The 21,895-nt window shown below is 41.1% G+C and overlaps 1 protein-coding gene across 1 annotated transcript in view; it reads right to left on the minus strand.

Moving 5' to 3' along the window:
* Positions 1-18,638: 18,638 nt before the first annotated feature.
* Positions 18,639-21,895, minus strand: part of Dhx15 (DEAH-box helicase 15) — a 40,954-nt gene continuing 37,697 nt past the window's right edge. Inside the window, exons 13-14 of the mRNA XM_031342269.1 lie at positions 20,228-20,397; positions 18,639-19,204 (exon numbers count right to left, since the gene is read on the minus strand). Of these exons, the coding sequence (XP_031198129.1) occupies positions 19,087-19,204; positions 20,228-20,397 (288 nt within the window). The 3' untranslated portion in view covers positions 18,639-19,086. The remainder of the gene's footprint in view (positions 19,205-20,227; positions 20,398-21,895) is intronic.

Here is a 21,895-nt window from a genome sequence, read left to right on the forward strand (position 1 = left end):
TGTAGAGAGCTGAGATACCTGGGATAGGAACCTGGAATTTTCTAAAATTCCACAATTCTCAATCGAGTTGTGAGATGAGAAATACATTTTCACGGAGTCAGGCCCAACCAGTAGGTACGTCACACCACACAGAGAACTCAGTAGTCTTTGAAATGTGGGTTCTGTTTTCTAGGTCTACTTGTGCATGACTGCACTGTGGGCAGCCGGGGGTAAAACGTTCTCCTGCTGTTCATCGTTGTCATAAAGCTTAGAAGCCACTGGGATGGGCATTCCCTTTCTAGCCAGAGTCTACTGAAGTAAGTGCATTCCTGATGAACTAGGAGCTAGGAAAAGCTAGCCAAATGGGATGAAATTGCAGAGCAGTGTCTTCCGCCCAGTGGGGTGGGGAGTAGGGGAAGTCTCTTTCTGGGATATTTTCGAAGCCTGAGCATCAGTTGGGTTGTAGGCCTTGGGAGTTGATGATCTGAAAGCTCACACTCTGAGGAAACAGTACACGCAGCGGACAATCACAGCAGCACACAACTCTGTCTCAGAGACACAGCTATGTAGCTAGCTGTCATTGGCAACCTGAGGGGTCCTTCTTTAACCCTTCTCTATCTTTTTGCTTCCACCCTTTCAACCCTCTAGCACTGGATAAGAGAGAAAGGACAGAGAGGAAAGGACAGAGATCCTTGAATAAAGCAAGAGAGGGGATTGCTTCCTGCTGATTAGAGGTGCCAAGCTTCTTGGGGCAAGTTTGTTCTTTGCTGTCAGGATATCTAATTTGTTGTTGTTGTTTCTTCATTGCACTTGACTACTTAACAAACTGCGACCAACAACCCACCCCACCTCTGGAGGCCCTAAAATTTGTATACTCTTTGAAGAGTCCCCAGAATTTCAGTTGTCACACAATTGCAGAAACTATCTGCAGTTGGCAAAATTAACAGCTCCTCCCCCAGAGCATGAGGCAAATCATAGTCCACTGCTGTGGACAATCTGAACCAGCCCCATATCCCACACCTGGGATTATAATGAAAACTTCTTATAGCATTGCTTTTGTTTTTCTGCGGTTTTTGTTTTGTTTTGTTTTGTTTTTCAAGGAAACCAAAACTCCATGCAGCTAGTTTCAGTAGGGTTGCTTTCATTATCTTGTTTATTTTCCTATCTCTGAGAAAAGAGTCAAGGAAACAGAGTTTACTCTAGATGCAGAAAAACTGAGCTCAACAGGTTTATGTAAGGAATTAGCTCAGTCGCCTCAGGATACTGGTGCAGAATAAAAGACATGGAAAAGGACCTGAGGTGGAGAGGAAGCAAACCTTGGAGCTTCTACCAGAACAGTCATGCACTGGGGCTGTGTGTGGTGTGCCCAGCACTGGGGCAGGCAGCAGGGCAGGAGAAATTTCAGTGCTGACCCCTTAGGGAGGCCAAGTACAGTGGATCACACAAAGTTGTGGGAAATGTTGGTGCAATGAATAGTTTCTATCAGAAAGCACTTCTAGAAAGTACCGTTTTTCCTGCCTACAAACATGATGTTTGAAAGTTTCAATGTCTGTGAATTCTACCGCTTTCTGCTGGTTCTTTGAGTATCTATCTATTACCCAAGTTCAAGGCCACCCCACCCCCCAGAGACCGGCCAGTCTCAGAACTGGCTTCACACACTGGATGAATGAGTTACTGTTTCTTTCACTGTGTTAACAACAGGGTCAAAAGTAGCTCAGGCTTCAAGCTTGAAGTCCCAACTCGCACCTCTGCAGTCCCTGGGTGCCTCCACCTCACTGTAGACAGTACTGGGAATCAAATCCAGGGCCCCTCTCTGGTAAGCTAGGCTAGCACTCTAACCACTACTCTACTTCCCAGTATCCCATCTAATGACTCGATCATCCACCAGCTCCCACTGGGGAAATGGGGAAATGTTGGGATGTGGAAAGTTTTGAGACAGGGTCTCACTCTGCAGCCCTGATCTGGAACTTGCTGGTTCGCCTTGAACACTGAAATGCACCTGTTGGTATTAAAGGTGTGCACCACCGTCCTCAGCTATTCCTGTCCTTTCAAGCATTGTTTCTCAACATTTTGTTGCTTGTAAGGAGTGTACTTCATACTTAGAATTGAATCCCTTCCACAGTCTTTGCAGGGTAAGGATAATTCTCCAGGCACTGGACACACATGGACAATCAACAATACTGAGCCTGTCTTCAAGGAACCTCTATCTAGAACTGCATCTCCTTCGGATGATCCCCACTCCACTCCCACCTGTTGCTTTCTATAATGCTATGGAGAGCCAGGAGCCTATGTCTCATGCACAGTGACTTCGGTAAGGAGGGTCCTTCCCACCTCTATATGCTCCTTATCACCTACTGGAGCAGATACACTACTCCTCACATTGTCATTTCCTGTCCTGTAATGAGGGTGTGTCCATGGCTTACAACAGGAACAAGGCAGCTAATTCAGGGCCCTTCCCCTGCCTCTTTAAACATAATGCCGGACTTTTTTTTTTCACCTAGGCAGCTTATTTATTACCCATGGACCATTTGATGATGCCCACAGCTGGTGACATGCTGCAAGCTGCACTTGACTATGCCCCCCGAATGGCCACCTAGTGAGTTAACGTCTGCTTAGGAGAGCTGTCAAGGCTGGTTTACTCCCTCCTACAACAGACACCTGAACCCTATGAGGTGGACGCAAATTCCAATTCTGAAAACACACGGACAGAAAACAAGATAGAAAAGGCCCATCTACAGGAAGCATGAATTCTACTTCTTCACTTTTACAGTTGCATTACATATTATGAAACCTATTTAAAAACAAGTGTGAAAAGAAGTTCGTGTTCCTATAAAAACGGAGAGGAACGTCCTGGCATGCCTGGAGAGATGGAGGTTGCTTAAAAGAACATGCTGTAGGCTTTGGCATGGGCCAGAAAAACAAAGCGTTGGAGGTTAAAGTAAGATTCTTGGATCAGTTCTGCAAGTATGTTTAACATCCTCTTGGAGGCCACAGTGGTGAATTACTTAAGGGTGTGGCTCACATAGGCCAGAGCATGTCAACCAGCACACCTAGATGACAAATAGAAACTTAGCCCAGCAAGGCGCCTGGGGTGCACGTACTCAGGAAGAGCAGACAGACATAAGTGCAGCCACTGACCCAGCACATCTCTCCAGTGTATTCGAATGAGGGCTTGCTTCCTGTCATCTTCAGAGATGCACTTTAAGTTACAGTATGGATGGAAAGGAACATTATGAAAGAGTCATCATTTCATTAGCCAACTAAGCCACTTTCATTCTTGTTGGAAAGAGCTTCTACAATATGCAAAAGATTTACTGAGCTTACTATACTAAAAGCAAATGTTTGCTGAGTGGGTCCTGTGGGTGAGACAATGTTCCGAGTCTTCTACTACCTGTAGGCACTGTGGTCCGAATGTGATTTCTCCCCACAAAATCCTCATGTTGAAACTCTAACCATTACTGGTGATATCAAAAGACAGGAAGCCTGGGGGGTTTGTGGATGGGGGGAGCTGGTCATGAGTTCTGAGTTCTGGAACACTTAAAGAGGACTAGGACCTTTAAAAGACTAGAGAACTCGCCCACCCCTTCTATCACTTGAAGCCACAGCAACTTCACAAGATGCCACCTGTAAAAAACAAGGGAACCGCCCCACCAGACACTGAGGCTAGCGGTGACTTGACCTCAGGGTTCTCACCTCTGGAACTGTGGGAAATACACTGCTGTTTTTAAACTATCCAGTCGATGGTATCCAGTAGATGTTACTAGAGACACATCTGTGGTAGGTACTGTACTTCCTCTTCCCAGTGTTCATGTGAGCAAACAGGCATTGTGGGATGCCTAGAAGCTAGCCAATCAGAGGGCCTTGAGAACTGGAGCTCCAGGCTGCTGGATGATGGGTAACTCAGCTGAAGGAGAGACCTTGGCCACATACTTCTTTCCCTACTGGCTCAAGGCTGACCATCCTAAGGCAGGGATTGCACTACCAGATTCAAAAGGCCAAAAGGCCTTTGCACTGATGCCAGAGAAGCCAGTTCTATTTCAACCACATCAGAAAGTCTGTCAAGTTCCTTGCAGAAGCCGGGGAAGCCAGGGTTCAGGAAAGAATCAGTTTCAGGAGCCAGCTACCACATCACCACTGATTGGGTTTGGTTCACATGGACAAGGCAGGGAATTGGTTAACCTAACTGCTCCCACTTAGCTCCAGTTTCTATTACCCTCAGGTGGTGAATTAGGATCCAACCTTACTGGGCAGCGTGGCTTAGGGAAGCCCAGGTGGGCCTACTGGGAACCACAGTTTCCCTTTGCTCCTGGCCTGGCATAACAGCTTAAATCCCTGCAACTGTGGTTTCATAAACTGCTGGTCCAGCCTAGGGCACTCCAATGTCTTGCTGAAAGTCTGCAGTGTTTGAGGAGTCCACAGCTGAAGCAGTATCATCTTCTTAGTGACAGGCTTTAGGGGAAAAGTGTACGAAGTATACTGTATGAACGCGGGTGAAGTGGGAACATCACTTAGGAAGCCGTTAAGTGGGGAGAGCCTTCCGAGCAAGCTCCTTTCTTCCTTCCTGTCCTCTTCCAACAGTGACGTGATGGGTCCTCGCTCTGTGCTAGAGAAAAGTGAGTTGTGCTAAGCCCCTGATCTCACATGGAAATAAAAACAGCAGCCTTTTCAGGCTGGAAAGTGGCTCAGCAGGTAAAGCCACTTGGCTGTCAAGTCTGATGACCTGAGCTCAATTCCTGTAACCCACTAGGTTACATAGCTATAGGTTGTCCTGACTGCCACATGCACACTTTGGAATATGCACATGTGCACACACACATACACACAAACACAAGATAAATGCATAAATATTTAAAAGTTACACAGTAAAGGACACTCTTACAGTAATGTCAGGTTCCAGTGAGCAACATAACAAAAAAAATGGAGTATCCTGCAGTGGCACATGATTTGAAGCAGACCTCTGAGCATATGCTTCCAGGCTCAAGGAAGGAAGCCACATGGGTATGTGAGGGAGAGGAAGCTAGAAGGCGCTGTCACAGTGACCAACCGCTTCTACAGAAGCATGTCATACAGTTGTGTAGCCTCCTATTGCTGCAAGGACAAATCACAAGCTCGCTGATATAAAAAAGCACAATCTTATTACTGGAGGTCCTGATGCTGTCAGTGAACTCGCATTCCTTCAGCAAGCCTAGGAGATGGAGCTTCCTTCCCCTCTGGTTTCTAGGCTACAGGCATTCCTCCCTCCCTCACAAAACTCCAGCCTCTGCAAATGCATCCTATCCACTGTGACCCTCCTGATCCCTCTACCTTGAGATTACTTTGGGTCCACATAAGCATCCAGGATAATTCATATTTTACAATCCTTAATAACACCTGCAAAGTCCTTTTTGGAATGAATTTTAACAGTCTCAAGAATTCAGGGACCAGGGTGTTGACAACTTTGATAGTCTACTATTCAGTCTATCACATGAGTACACTGCCTACCTCTGGCCAGTCAGAATGCTAGGACCTCAGTCTTCACACTCTGCTGAGTGGGGAAACGAGAGAAGGGCTCATTTAGTAGATGACGAGTGGGTTGAACACTGAAGGTAGTCGGGAAAGTGGGGGTGGGGGGCGGGCAGTCACACAGGCAGGACTCTCAGGTGGGGAAGCTACAGGTATAGCTAGAGATTAGAGGCCCAGAAGAGGACACACAGCAAACCATTACTCACATCTGGGTGAGGAACTAGTGACTGTGTTTTGGGTTCATGACCTACCTGCTGCTTTAAAATGCATCCAGATATGGCAGAGCTGCAAACAGAGTTTTAATATAAGGACATGCAGTCTCTAAATGGCTTTAAAGCATTCCTGTGTCAATTAAAAAGCTGAGGCAAGAGCTGTAACGAAGTTGGCAGGATGGTTCCTGTTTGGTGCAGGAGGACGGAAGCACAGGTCTTCATGATATAATAACTGTCCTTCTGTGAGGGTTTGAAATGGCTCATTAGAAATTTGAACTCTTGGTTTTGCCACTACAAATGAAGAATCCTCTATTCGCATGAGGATGTGTGCAAACTCACTAGCAGAAATGGGAACAGTAGGCTGTCAACTTGGGGAAAGTGAGTAAATAAACCAAGCCCAATGGCCAGCAGCAACGTAGGTGGCAGTGTGGACTGGGGAAGACATAGAAAGACCGACACTGCGTTTGCTTGAGGAAGACACTCTGGTCTCATGCATATCTGCAGATGGTTTGGGTGCCCAGGAGGTGGACGCTGGAGCTGTGACCAGCATGGTGTGGTGAGGAGCAACAGAGGAGATGTGCCCACTGCAATATTGAGAAGGAAGGTCTGAACTCAAAATACAGCCCTTCAAAACAAGGTATCCACTTGGAATGACACAAAAACAAGTTCCTGTAGAGGCACAGGATAGTTATCTGGGAGTGGACATTAAAAACTACAGCGCTCACTCAGGTCAGACACCACCTTAGCCCGCCACTGAGACTCAGTCACAATGGACACAGCCATGATTGTTTCTTATGTACTGTCTGAACTTTATTTCAATGGATGATGTCACTTACTAAAGAGTATGTATGATTAACAGAAGCTTCAGTACCTGGGTCTAAAAAACCAAAAGGAGCCTGGGAGATGGCAAGGACACTTGCCGCCAAGCCTGACAAGCCAGTTTCTGTCCTGGGCACCCACGTGGTGGAGAGAACTGACTCCTCCAAGCTGTCCCCTGACTTTCACATATGCCCCTCCCCCCACATGCATAAATAAGAAAATTTACACTGAGTCAATATAACAAGGCCTAAATATTCCTGTGTTTACAGCTGGAGAACAAGGCAGGATCCACTTCAGAGGTATCAGATCTCCAAGAGCCCCGGTGAGTTTGATACTGCTTCGCCCAGCCAGAGGCTACTGCTGGAGTAACAAAGGAGGGACATATCCTCCTATAACCCAGATGTACTCAGTCCACACTTCCCACAATAAGACAGACATCAGAAGGCCAGCCGTACATCAAACATGCTGGGACAAACCTGGAAAGGCCATACATATATGGCTACTGTCAGTTCTCAGTGCTGGGAGAAGTTTGAGGGTAGTGTCACCTCGGATGGATGAGGAAGCCAACATCCTGTGAAATCTGATAATAGCTACTGTCATTGAGGTGCCAACATTGACCAAACGCCTACTCAGTATTTCAGATGTAAATGTGTTTCTAAATTAGAACGAGTGCCTTACACATTAATGTTATTATGACCCCATTTATGACTAATATTAAGGTATCCCTTATCACATACCTGGGCAACAACTAATCAGTACATTCATTCTTACCATAAAAGGTGAACAATATCACCACTGAGTACATACGCAAAAGAACCCTGGGATGTGCAGATGCCCAGGTAGACTGACTTCACCTGGGCATGTGCAGCCATGGCCGCTCAACACCGCTGTCTGACGGTATTCCAAGACTGCAGATGGTAACACTGACTCCAGTGGGCAGATTCTCACACAGAGAAAGCTCTTCCCCATATAAGTGTGACTGTCTAGCAGCCACTAGTAGGGAAAAGCAGACTGGAAGCAGCTGGAGCCTGGGCTGAGTAGGCTCTCGGGCAGCTCCGTATTAGTTCACACTCTCTACAAGGAGGCCCAGATTTTTCCTTTTGGCTAATGAGAGGCCTCTGATGCCACTTGAAAGCTGAAATGTAAAGAGGGAGATTTCTTGAAAAGATGCTAGGGTATCTGGATTAGAGAAATTAAGACCCTAGTGTAGTAGACAGGAGAACCTAGGCAAGCGATCTCAAGTTCATCATTGCTGGGTCTTGCACCACTCAGACATCACCCAGGATGTAGGTAAGATTGCCTGGCATGTTCAAAGCCTCATGTTGGACTCCCAGGCACTGGGCTAAAAACAAAGAGAGAATAAGAGCCAAGAAGGCAAAATCAGAGGTATTCTCTCCTGCTCTATGATGTGAGTGTCCTACTAAAAAATAAGCCTCAGAAACCGACCAAACATTGATCAGGTTAAGAGGTATGTATGCTGCTAAATACTTTCGATTAATAGACACAAGGGTGCTAGAAACCCTTGTGTCTTCTATTAGATGTCAAGTGATCTCCCCAGGAGATCCAGAATTTGAATCCAAGCCCATCGACTTCACACCATGGTTCTCAACTAAGTATTCTTTTCAATATACCAAGCTTTGGCCACACACTTCTGAGGTGGGAACTGGTGTGAACCACACTGTGAAGTAGCAAATTTTTATTTCCCACTCATACATGGTAATTCATCACAGTAAATATGGCTAAATAATAAGTGGAGAATTCATAATATAAAGGACATTCCACAACAATTTTGAATGCTGCTCTCAGAAATGTAGCCATCACAATACCTGACCTCAAATACACACACACACACACACACACATATGCATATGTGTGTATGTCTATGGAAAATACCTAGAAGGAGACCCAACAAAGCTATGTATGGCCATTTAGTTCCTGACAAAGGCAACCAAATACTAGCAGGAAAATGATAGCCTAGTCAGCAAACTGGCATGTCCAAATTGGATATGTGTGGAAGAATGAAATTAGAAAGTTATTGTTCACCTTGTACAAAAGCACCAGCACTTCAGAAGCAGAGAAGGGTGGATCTCCCAGTTTGAAGTCTATATACTACCTCTGAGCCTTGGCTATAAACTAAGTTCCAGAATAAACAGAGCTATGTATCCATCCTGTCTCAAAAACCACAAACCTAAACAAAACAAAATCCTCACCCGGGAAACCTCTGCCTCTTCCATACACCTCTGACTTGTATCTTTTAAGAACCAACTGCACAATGCAGCCCTCAAGGCCACATAAGTTACAAAGTACCAAACCACAACCTGGTATGGGTGCTTCTCACTAGCTCAGTCCATTTGATGCCTATGTCCATCTTGGGTGGGCTGGAAGATCTGCTCTTCTATGCCTTGCTCTTCAGCAATGCCAGAGTGAGGGGAGCTTGAACTGCATACATCACCAGCAGATCATTCTTAGTAGTATTGGCTTAGTCTTTAAATCAGAAATACCTGAAGAGCAAAGCCTACCCCAGGGTTAATTTACACAGCATTGTCACACAAAAATCCCCACAGGATAAGTTCAAAACTGAATTAGGTGTCAGGAAATATGGATTCAACCAGAAAACCCGAAGTAACAGTTCTGAGCAACTCTGCCCACTACTGAACACCCTCGCCAAAGGCTGCAGGCTCACTTTTCAAGGCTGCCCCATCTCTTCATTTTCCTGAGTCTCCTTTATGGGTCTGTTTTCCAGGTTTCTTTTATATGCACACATCTGAACAAAAGCCAAGTATATCATTCCTCAAAAAATCTAGTGTATATCTCTACCACTACTCTCTTGGGGAGCCAAATCTGGTGGTATGCTGGCTTCTGCAAGTCTGGATGAGATGGGAATTTGTTTTCTATTCTACAACTGAAAGAACACGCCAGGCAGTATCTGTGCCCCAGGCTGTTAAGGCCGGACAGACATACCCTAGAACACGACACACACACCCTGGCCCCCTCCCCGACCCCTGACCCAGTGCTTTAGCCACTTCTTCAGTGGAGAATATGGAGTAGGAAGCAGATTTTTCAGTTTTCTGATTTGAAAGCCTGACCGTGGATGTCAGCTACCAGAGGATTGAAAACAGAGGTGGTTATCACTCCCACTTAATTATGCCCACAGAACTCAAGTGAGACTTGCCAAAGAACTGAAAACCAGTCAGCCTAAGTATGTCACTTAGGTCAGGGAAAGCTTACTAAACTTTCACTCACGAAAACACATCAATATTCACCTGTCCTAATCTGTACAAATAATTCATTAGGCAGCAGAGGGATATGACCTCAATCCTTCCTCTTGATTTAAAGATGATGCAGGAATGGTCAGTAATGGTCACCAACGTAGAAGACAACCTGAAAAGGGCTGCAGGCATCAGAACACCTGGAGCCGCAACATCTTTAAAAGCACAGTGGTGCTGCCTGGTGACTGAAATTCCAACAGTAAGGGTGTGACTTGGTAGACATCTGCCAATGGGTAGACAGAGACAGGAGGAATGGAAGAAGCCACAGAAGTGTGGTACAGAGAGCACAAGGCTAAATCACTGAAGTCTGTCTGCACTGTGGGGATCCAGCACAGGGCACAGCATGATGCAGATTACAGTGATGGGCATTGTGGACCTCACTCATCTAGTGCTGCCCTACTACATGTAGTACTACTACACCATGGGGCTGGTAATATACTTTTGCAGTATTCTCTAGCTTTGGCTAGCCCATAATGAATAGCACAAGGTAGTGCTTAGGATAGTATCCATACTACACTAAGTGTTCTAACACCAGGAATACAACCAAACTGGAAACTTGTCTTCCACAGATCAAACTTCCCCTTCAGATAATCACTATACGGTAAATTAAAGAAAATTTCATCTCTACTTGTGAAGAACCAAGATGTCAGTCTTATCAGAATCTAATCCCATAATTAGAAAATGACCAAAGGCTTATACTTTCTTCCAGTTAAATCATCAAAATGGAGAATATTGTTTTAAAATGATCACATTTTACATTGTTTACCTGCATGCCCTTTGTACAGTTCAAATTTCTTTTTCTCTCAGGCTGGCCTTTAACTCACAGAAACACACATGCCTCTGCTGGGATTAAAGACTTGCACTATCATGCTCAGCTTGAAAGTAATTCTTTATGGGCTCGAGAGCTAGCTCAGCAGTAGTAAAGAACACTTGTTGGTCTTTAGAGAGGACCTGAATTCAATTCGCATCACTCACAGGGTGGCTCACAACCACCTGTATCTGCAGTTCCAGGGGATCCAATGTCCTTCTTCAGCTTCTGCAGGCACCAAGCGAAACACACATAAAGAGTCTAATAAAAAATAAAAACTTCTTTTACGTAAATAAAAAGGCAGCAGGAATGCTATATCCAGCCCACCCCTTGGAATGAAAAGATAAAATAACAATCTGAATGACCTTGAACACAATTTTTATCTTCAAGGAGTTGTTTTTTAAGATGAAAACGAGGGCTTGAAGTCAACAACCCTTAGCTCCTTCAATTCTTGGACATTTCTCCTTTCCGATTCTAAGACAGTTATTCCAATTGCGATTCTAGGACATTTATTACAATTGCAAGAAGTGGCCCTTCCATTCCACAAAAAGAAAACACAGTATCATTTTCAAAGTCAGAGAGCCAGAGTCTTGTGTCACATGACCACAGAGGCTAAAACCTCTTTCAAATAGCAGAATGGTTGACTCAAAAAGATAAAACTCAACCTCAGTAAAACCAAAATGGATTTTTAACCTAGTAGAAAATCTAAGTTGACAAAGCATGCAAAAATTAGTTCAAATGACTGCATCCTTTCTCTGAGTACCTTGGAAAATGTTTACTGGCTTGAGTGTTTGTTTGTCATAAGGAGCAGTAAGGCTGCAAACTCGAATGTGATGCGCTTAGAAGCTGAACCTTCAGTCACTAGGGAAAGTCTTCAAGCAGAAACAGATTAACATTCATAACATGAATTTCCTGACTGCTTTAACAATACAAGGAGTCATATCAATACAAGAATAAACTACCAACTCTACTTTCACATCTCCAACCTTTTATAGTTACTGGGTTTCTCTACAATTCTAAGTTTAAATTTTCCAGGAATGGATACAAGGAGACATTATTCAAATAACTTTTCGTGTAAAGTGTAACTTATGGAAAAAAAAAATCACTTAAGAAATCAAATCTTAAATAATAAAAATATTCTTAACTATAGCATTCACACATCTGACTGGATTCAAGAGCTGACCAGAACAATGCAATTAAACTGCCTTCACTCAAATGGTGTTGGAAGGCACCTACCTGTTTACAACCCACTGATAAGTTATAACACCACCATTTCATAACCTATTTCGTTTAACCCCTACCACCCTGTCCAGGCTTTCCTCAATGCTAAGGGCTTATCACAGGTTTAGTGTTATCAACTGTAAAAAAAAAAAAAAAAAAAAAAAAAATTCAGGGTGGTAATGCTGTAGCCACAAACCAGATAATTACCTGGATGAAAAAGGTATACGAGTGACAAAATGACATCTCACTTTTAATTATAATTTTTTTCTAGTAAACAATAATTTAAAACAGCAACCATAAAGAGAAATCTAGCAGACCTAAAAGATTCTATAAGAAATCTAATGGCTATGGAAAGCTTTCAAAGCAGTACTACCAGCTGTAAGAAATAACTCAGTATAATTTGAGATTAAGGCTGAAAATACTCAGAATTACTAAGTAGATAAAATCTGGCCAAAAAAACAAAACACTCAAAAGACATTTGTTATTTCTAATAGAAGTGCAGCAGGCTAAGATGCTCACTTGTACCACTTGAGTGTACCTTTTTGCTTTTTGGAACTGGGTATGGGGTAGATGAGGAACAGTACAAAGTGCTGTATCTCAGAAGGCTCCTATCTTTTGCCCCTGCAGGGTTCGGAACCAAACACCCTCTCAAGACTGACAGGGAAGTAGTCTCTTTCTCTGCAAACTGAACAGTACACCCTAAATTCCCTTTGTAGACACACACACTTGGGCCATTTACTTGCAGACAGTCACACTAACTCCAACTGAATCTATGACAAGCATTATCATAAACACTACACAAGTCATGTGGCTTCTCTATGGATGGAAAATTTGTGGTTCTTTCTCACACTCAGTGAAACCCTCCAGTCACAAGGTGACATCCACATCTACGTACATGCTCTTCAGAAGACTTCAACTAAGAATCCGTGGAGTTGGGGATTACTGTGATCTCTCACAGGGAATGTTTCAAAGTCTAAGTGACTTCACTTGCACTCCACAACCACGGCTTATTTAGCTCTATCTGCAATGGTGAAGGATGAGGAACTGCCAGTTATGGCAATCCGCTGACCAGGTGTGTTAGATACAGCCAGTAACCAATCCCTCCCTTCCATAAATAAGGAAATGATTCAGAAAGTCACTAGCCCACCATCTCTCTGCCAGAAGAGCAGAGCAAAGAACAGGGCTAGTATCTAAACCCACATCAGTCTGTTCAGGATGCTCACTCCACCTAGGTGCTTGGTCCAGTTTCTAGCTTAGTAGGCAGAAAGGAGTGCAGAACCACAGAGGAAGACAGAGCCAGCCATAAAACCAAGTTGAAGCAGTCACATTTTTAACAGATCTGCTAGTTTCGGGAAAGGACAGAGGGCATGAGGGCAGGGAAGAAAATGCAGATACACAAAAAAACTACATACAATAAGGGTCCCCAGATGGCTCACAGGGTACAAGCTCTTGCAGCATAGTTAGGAACCTGAGTCTCATCTCTAGGACCCACACAGAACTGACCCTTGCAGACTGTCCCCTAACCTCCACAAGCATGCCATGGGAATGGATACACACACAAGTTGTATTTTTTTAAAGCAAAAATAAAACCAATTTTTCTATTAATGTAAAACATTAACTAAAAAATTTAAAAGCTGAAAAGCTAAAAAGGTTAAGAGTTTACAGCATGCTGGGCTTGGTGCAACACTAGGGACGTACTTAAAAACATGGCTTACATACTAGCAGAAGAAAACTGCTCTGAGTTTCAAATATCCAAGTCCAGAGATGGAAAAGATGGCAAAGATACATTGCCAGGATGGTTCCCAGTCTCAACAAAAGGCAGTCTGGTGTGAGCAAGCAGAAAATTAAAGTTTACCATACAAGGGTTCTTTTAGCCAAACCTTAGGAGTAAGCATACTCAGATGTGCCCAGCATTATTCCACTGTCACCATCAAGAGTGACTGTACTAAAACCTACTACAATAAGGAAGGTAGCAACTAGCTTTATACACCCACCATGAGGCTGGACGGATGGCTTATTGGTTGGATCACTGACTGTTCTTCCAAAGGACTTGGGTCCAGTTCCAAAAGTGGTAGCTCACAACCATCACTAACTCTTCGCATAAAACTCAAAACAAAATCCCTACTTCTTCCAACCTTTATTGTTGTATATGCTCTTTCATGCTTACTTCTTGTGATTAGTACACCAGAGTGGAAAACTAGACTGGGGAGATGGGCATGGTGGGAGACCTGTAATCCCTATGGCAAAGAGTACTGTCAAGTTAGACTAGCTGAGATTACAAAGCCAAGTCTATAAAACTGCCAACACTAGCTTCACCTGATCCATCAAGAACTAGGGCAACTTTCAAAACTACTATGTACCACAATCCTAGAAACAGGCACCTGATCAAGGACTGGCACTTGATAACACAGTCAACACCATCAAGCTGTGCACAACTGGCATAGCTAAACACTGGTGACCCGGCCAGTGACCTTTAGTTCCACTTCTTCCAAACTCAGGAAAATGGTCATCTGCCCTGGAGCTATGTGTGCTACTCAGTTCTGATCTGAAATGCTGAGTCCCTGCAACCATCATCACTACTGATTGCTTTCTTTCCTCCCACCATGCTTCTTCTCTACTGCCTTCAACCTTGCCCGCTGGATAAAACCTGCTCCGCACATACAACAGTACTCTACCAAAACATGTATCTGCCATCACATGATGACAACTGTGAGAAACTTGGATTTCAGAGGCTTCCCTAGTCTCCTCTCCACCAACTAACTTTACAAAGTTACCAGGAGCAGATCTATGCACTAGAGACACTGCTAAAGCAGCCAGTCCTTTGTGAAATCTTTTTTTAACAGTAAGAAAAGTAGAACTATACAAAGGCCCTGAGACGCAGGTACACAAGTTTAGTTAAGTTCCTTCAAAGTCAGCTACTTGAAGGTATAGAAAGATAAAAGAAAAAATAAAACATAAACTTATTTCAAGTTCAAAGTTTCACTAGAAATGATTAAACACAGCAACTAAGTTACATAAAACACACAAATATGAAGTTTTAAGAGGCTTATTTAGACCAAGTAGGCTTCAACACGCTTTTATAAAGATCACACATTAAAGGTACACTAAAAGTAACTGTACTCTATCAAGAACTGGAAGTTTTAAAAAATTCTGAAAGTAGTTGACTACACAAAAATAAGCATGTTTCCCTTTTTGAGAATGTGGCTATTAACACTAGCCAATAGTCCCCTGGATGAAACTTCAGGTTCTTTGTTAAGACACTGAACAGTGATGTCTAAATACCTAAAAGTATTTTCTAGCTCCTCATCTTGCTAACAGTTGTACAAACTAAACCGACATGTAGGTACTACTAAGCATTAAATTTCTGTTCACTGACTGGCTCAGTCATACCCTTAAACAGCCACATCTTCATTCTGCTCCTCTATTCAGATTTGAGAAAACCAAAATTTCTTCTTTAAAAGGTCTAATTATTTCTGCAGGCATAAGCCCACTCTCACATGCTGGACTTCATAGAGAACAGATGACCAACTTGTGCAAGTTAAGAAAAATTTGAGTTTCCTCCTGGATATTAAAAATGACTCTTTAGCTAAAATTATCCCATGAGGGACACACACACACACACACACACACACACACAGAGGTAGTCTACATCTGACACCTTTGGCTACCTGCCTGTTTCCTCTATCTCAAACCTAAACTATCTGGCTAGCAAAAAAACCCAAACATTTAAGTCCAAAGCAGTTCTAATTCACCTTCACCACAATAGTCTAGTTTTGTGATAGGCACTTGCTAAATTGTTGTACTTTTTGTTTTTGCCTACTGGAATTTTAAGAAAAATGGGTGATTGTGAAATCTGGCAAGCTAGTAGCAAAATAGTGTAGCAATTTGAAACTGGAAGCTTTCAAAGTTACACATGACTTACCGCATAATCCAACAACCTCGATTAAGCTTCACTCAAGACAAATACAAAATGTCCACATAAAACCCCATAAATCCAGGACATTATTCATAGAAATCCAAATATATTTAACTGGCAAATATATAAGTACAATATGTAGTGAGTAATGAATACAAACACTGATATATACATTTAAATTGGCCTAATTCCACTTCTGATCCTGTTAAAAGGCAAAACTAAAAACAGAAAAATGCAATGGTTGATGAGAACAAAGGGAACAGAGACACCGTAACTTCAAGGGACAATGAAAAACTACTGGGTAATATGATTACTACTGTGTATTTGCCTAACTTTACCAAACTGTATATCTAAGACAAATTCTTATATGAAAATTACACTTTATTAAAGCAGAACTTTAAAAACCATTAAAATTCCACAAGGGAGACCACGTGAAAACAGGTTGCTGACCCCAAAGGTTCACGCTGACTTACTACTCCTCTGCTTCCTGGCTTCACTCCTATGCCTTTAAGACTTGTCTACTCTTAACTGATCCTGCTTCAGGTACCTGGTTCTTACTATGTTCCTTGCACCCGACACCTACAGTTCTTTGTCCAAGTTTTTAAAAAGTCAACTAGACCTTATGTTGAGACCGTCCTGGACAGTACTGATCTATCTTTCGAGATAGCCTCACACAATGCCTGGGGCTTAATTGAACAATGGTTTAGAGCATGTATAAAAGGACTAGAGATCAGTAACGTACATGGCAATCAAGTATAAAGACCTGAGTTTGGATTCCCAAAACCACATAAAACAGTGCCATTGTAGCACTCATCTGTAACCCTAGCCACATAGGAATAGAGGAGGAAGATGGGCCAACAAATGGATAGCCACAGCTTATTTACCAGACAGGCTAGGCAATCAGTAGGCTGTGAGGCCAGTGAGAGACCCTGTCTCAAAACAGTAAGGTGGAGAGTAAGTAACAGAGGAAGATACCTGACGCTGGCTTTTGGCCAATGCATTCATACATTTTCTCTCTTTCTCCCTACCCCTCAAAAAAAGTTAAATAGTTGTAGACAATGTGTTCTTGCATTTCTAACTTTTTCATCAGGTTCAATTTACACTAGTTTAGGTGTGGTATATAAATCTGGTATAGTATGTCCTAGATTCAATCCACACTATTCCACCCCCAATACCTACAATCTGTTAATTATAGCGAATCTACAACAATTTAATGAGGAAAAAAATCCAACACATAGTAATTTAAAATAAAGTATAGGACACTTGCCAAACACTCAGGTTTAAGTTCATCTTATCTATGTAACAACAAGACTATCAAGGAACACTTTTGTTATTCTGAGTTCAAATAGCTTAAGACAATTCAAAGTAAAACTCAAGTTTGCATAACCTGAAAAGATGCTTGTCTTACTGGTGGCAAGGCTAAATACTTACCCTTGTGTAATGGCTACCTGTGAAGCATTGTATTCGTAGGTCTTAAAAGAGCATGTTTTTGTGAGGGAACCAGTAAAATAATTCTGAAGTGACTGACTCCCTCTCCAAGTCTTCAAATATGTATTATATACAAAACATAATCAGTTTGTAAACAAGTATCTACCAAGCTAGTCAATTTTAAATCTCACATGGATTAAATCTGATTTTATACTAACTAGTGAAATGCATCATTAGGCGGACACTTCCCAACAAAACCAACATTCTGAGATCAATCCCCAAGGCTTAATGGTAGGACAACAATGACAGGAGTAACAGAAATTAACGAGCAATGAGCTCACGAGTCAGAATCAAAAAGGAATTCTAGGGTTGTTAGGTACACCTGAGCACTTTGCATAGCCTCCGGGTAGGTTCTGCTAGAAATGCTGGATTAAAAGTCTCTAATAGTATGACTCTAATTTTCTCTTAAGACATAGTTAAACAAGACAGAAACAATTGCAGATAACTTTCTTTCTCTTACTGTCAAGGCCAGTGAGGCAGTACTGTTTTCCCCTTATCTCTCTGATGTGGTTTCTAGATATCTTGAACCACTAGGCAACATATAATAAGAAAAGCACTAAAAGTATTCATATCACCTGAAACTGACACCTATACATTTTCCTTTCACATTCAAAAAAAAAAAAAAGAGGCAGGGATAGGAGAGGTAGAAATAGGAGAATCAGTGATTTCTGAGGCCAATTTTTGAGTTTACGGTTACAGGAGGTCACCCAGGACTTCATAGTGAGACCCCATCTTAAGACAAAGCAAAACAAAATAACAAGAGAAAGGCACATCCAAATTTAATAACATTATTTAGTCTGTAAGTGAAAAAAAATTATTGCAGTACTTTTGACTGGCATATCAACCATCTTATTTTGGTTCCAGAAGGATTTTGGTTTGTTTACTGCCTGTTAATAGATAGCTCAACTTCTCATTTTAACCCACTATACAAATTACACTATAAAAGCTTCCAACATTCAATATTTAGTAAAACTAATGGTGACCCAGAATACTGTTACCTGCTATCCAACACAAATAAACATGTGTTAGGGGGCTAGAGTGCTTAAACCATTCATCTGAGTACAATAAGACCTGACACAACGCATTTAACAAGGTAATAAACTATCAGCCTTATGAAATGAGCTTTAAGAATGAGGACAAAGCCGTTCTTCCATTATTCTGTCTCTGGGGATCCAATTTCAAAAAATATTACACATGTTATCCCATTAGATTATATACTGATTAACCTAAGAAAGTGCTACATTTATGCTCTTTAAAACCCAGGTTTAATGGCTACTGTTCCTAAGGAGTACTCCTTTTAAAAAATGCTAAATATGTAGTAACAGTATAATTACAATAAAAAAAAAAGATTTCCAACACTCGGGCAAAGCAGCCACTCACTATAGATTCTTAGAATAAAAGATACAGAAGGACTTGGGCCAAGATTAGTATAAATAGACTTTATTGAAGTCAGTGCCTCTGTATGGAGACAGAAGATTGTGTCTACAGAAGCACAAGTTGTAACATTTCACAACTTCTAAAAGGAATGTCAACAATTACAACGATCATGCATACCATGGTCGATAATCACATTTTAGAAGCATTTTCAACCATTTCTAAAGAAATGCTTATAACATTGTTATATATAGAACTACTTTCAATAAACTGCAAAACATTGATCGACTTTTCCAGTATGAGCTACAGTGTCAACACAAAAGGGAGGCATAAATGTTTAATTTATGAAATCAGAATGGAATATTTACTGTAAAGAAAAATTAAAAAGCTTTCAAATAAAGGCCATTATTGAACCAACATGAAGAGCACAACTTGAACTTGACTTCATTCATCTTTTAAAGCTGTCCTCTGAATAAACTTCAGTTCTAAGCATTGAATTCAGTACTGTGAATATTCCTTGGATTGAAGTTTGGCAATAATGCGGTCCAACTGTCTCTTTGCTTCACACTGTGGGAAATTGCTCATATCATAATATTGAGGGGCAATTTTCACCAACCTGTCCAGAATGGGGGGAAAGTTATGAAATCAAGATTTAAGTACTAGAGCTGCTAATAATTACACTGCTGCTGAATGAAGGCAAATGTTCAAATACAAATCAATGATAAAAGATTTAAAATGACATCTTTATAAACATCAGTTTAAGAAATATCAGCTTAGCAAAAATATAAATCTTCTGTTGAATTTACCAACTTTGAAAAAAAATCAGGATTAATTTTTCTAATATTTTATTTACATTAACATGATAACACAAAGCTATTCACCCACACTTCAATCTGTATTTTAAAGGTTATGGTATTGATAGTCAAATAACTTCATCTCATTATCAGTATTAAGAACTACAAATATAAAACTGTATCTCTTAACTATACAGTTTTCCCTCAAAATAAATAATAAAATGGTAACATTCTAAACAACTGAAGTGTCAAAAGTCATAAATCAGTGATGGATGGAAGCTGCAAAATACTAAGTGACACAACCCAACATAAATGGCTGATATCCCCACAACTTGTAAAAATGGTGGTGGCAGGGAAATCAAAGGGTACCTACCATTTTGCTAAAAATTGAGCAGGCTGTCTTAATTACAATTTTTAGAAGCCAATATGCTAGGGAATAATTTGATATAATTTTTATCTTTACACAAGTCAAAAAACCCTCAATATTTAATAAATAATTAAAGGCAAATAAAATTAAACCAAGTAAAATATTAGAAACACAAACATCTGCCAATAGAGACTACAAAATGGCACCAAGAAACTCCTGATGGTACTCAACTCCCTGCCCACACTAACATTCCCACTGTCCTCTCACCAAAACACTGACTTAAAAACAAATAATAAAAAAAAAACACACACACACAAAAACAAATCATACTATGTTGCTAATCCTAGGTGTACATACAAGAATATAAACACCTCACTGAGAAGTTCAAGCTATACAATGAGCAAGGATACATCTACTAGGCATATCCTATCCACAACAAAATACTAAAATCAAAATTGAAAACAATGTGCTTACTTACCATTCTGGCTTGATATCTGTACATGTCCGGATATAATTCTTTGTTGTCAGCACAAACTCATTATAAAGCACCCATTCAGGCTTGTGATCAAGCACAGTAGAGGGATGCAACTGGACCACCTGGTTATCTTTCACAGTTAAGTAATGCCCTGTTCGTTCTAAATGAGCCACCTGAAACAAAAATAATTAGTGCTTCCAGTGAAACACTTATAAAACAGTGTGAGGATATTTACATGAAAACTTAAAAATACTCTTAAGTTTGTTTTACTTTGTGTGTATATGCTTACATTTTCTGCTTGCGGCTGCCTGAGGATGTCAGAAAAAATGTTGGATCCCTTAGAACTGGAGTTACAGTTGGTTTTTAGATGTTATGTGAGTCTAAGAATTGAACCCAGGTCCTCAGGATGAGTAGTCAGTGCTCTTAACCACTGAGCTATCTCCCCAGCCCTCATTTCTATCTCAGGCATGTCTCTTTAGCACCACACACTAGCTACAAAGTAGACTAATAGTACCACACTCAGAACTAAGGTGAAGAAAAGAAATCCAAGCAAAAAGAAAGCAGCAGCCAATAAAGAAAATGGTAAGAAAAAAGCAGGGAAAGGAAAATCACATAATTCTTTCCTATTTTCTTTTCTTAATTATATACACTTATATATTTATATTCATGATACCTAATAACTAATAATGCAGGATAGAAATGTTTGTCATTCCCAACTCTACAACTCTGCACAGTATGTGACTCAATGACAACTAGTAAATATTTATAGCTATACACACACACACACACACACACACACACACACACACACACACACACACAAATAAAACTAATATATACTAGGTACCAAGTACCATTTCATTTGTTGGTGCTTCTTAGAATAGGAGCTGAGATACTACAGTTCTTAACTTTATCAATTGTGTGTGTGTGTCAGAGAGAGAAAAATTAAGGAATACCAAGAAAAGGCTAGTATATATTAAAATATAATTAAGTCTGGAGAAAAATATATTTATGCCTGATTGTATTGTTTACCTTATATCACTATAAGCATTCTTCCTAGCCATAGAAATACACATACTTGCAATCCCAGCAATTGAGAAGGCAAAGAACCACTGGAGTTTAAGATCACCCTTTTGTCAGGCTCATTCTCACAAAACCACCAATCTACTTTTTTCTGATACTTTAATTCAAAGACAGATACTTCACAGGATTTCCTTTGATTTTAGATTATGCAACCAAATGCATCCAGATTCCTTCTAGCTACTGAACACAAATGGCTTTAAGGCTAATGTAACTGGTTTAAGAAACATCCAAAGACAGAATAAACAAGCATAAGATAGACCGATTATTTTAAAAAACAATTTCAGCTAAAGCAATGTATTCTGAACTTAACTACCAAAAGAGTTTTCAAATTCAAACATTATTTTGATTTACCTGACCCTTAAATTTTTTAGGAGCTACAGAAGTGGCTTAGCAGTCAAGAGTACTTGCTCCTCTTCCAAGAGACTCAGGTTCACTTCCAAGCACCCACATGGTGATTCACAACCCACTCTAACTCCAATTTCAGAGTATCTGAAACCTCTACCTGCACCAGGCATGCAAGTTATCCAGACATACTCACAGGCAAAATACCCATACACAATAAAATAAAAATTTAAAAAACCCACTAAG

This window comes from Mastomys coucha, unplaced genomic scaffold (genome assembly GCF_008632895.1).
Source record: "Mastomys coucha isolate ucsf_1 unplaced genomic scaffold, UCSF_Mcou_1 pScaffold22, whole genome shotgun sequence".
NCBI lineage: Eukaryota > Metazoa > Chordata > Mammalia > Rodentia > Muridae > Mastomys > Mastomys coucha.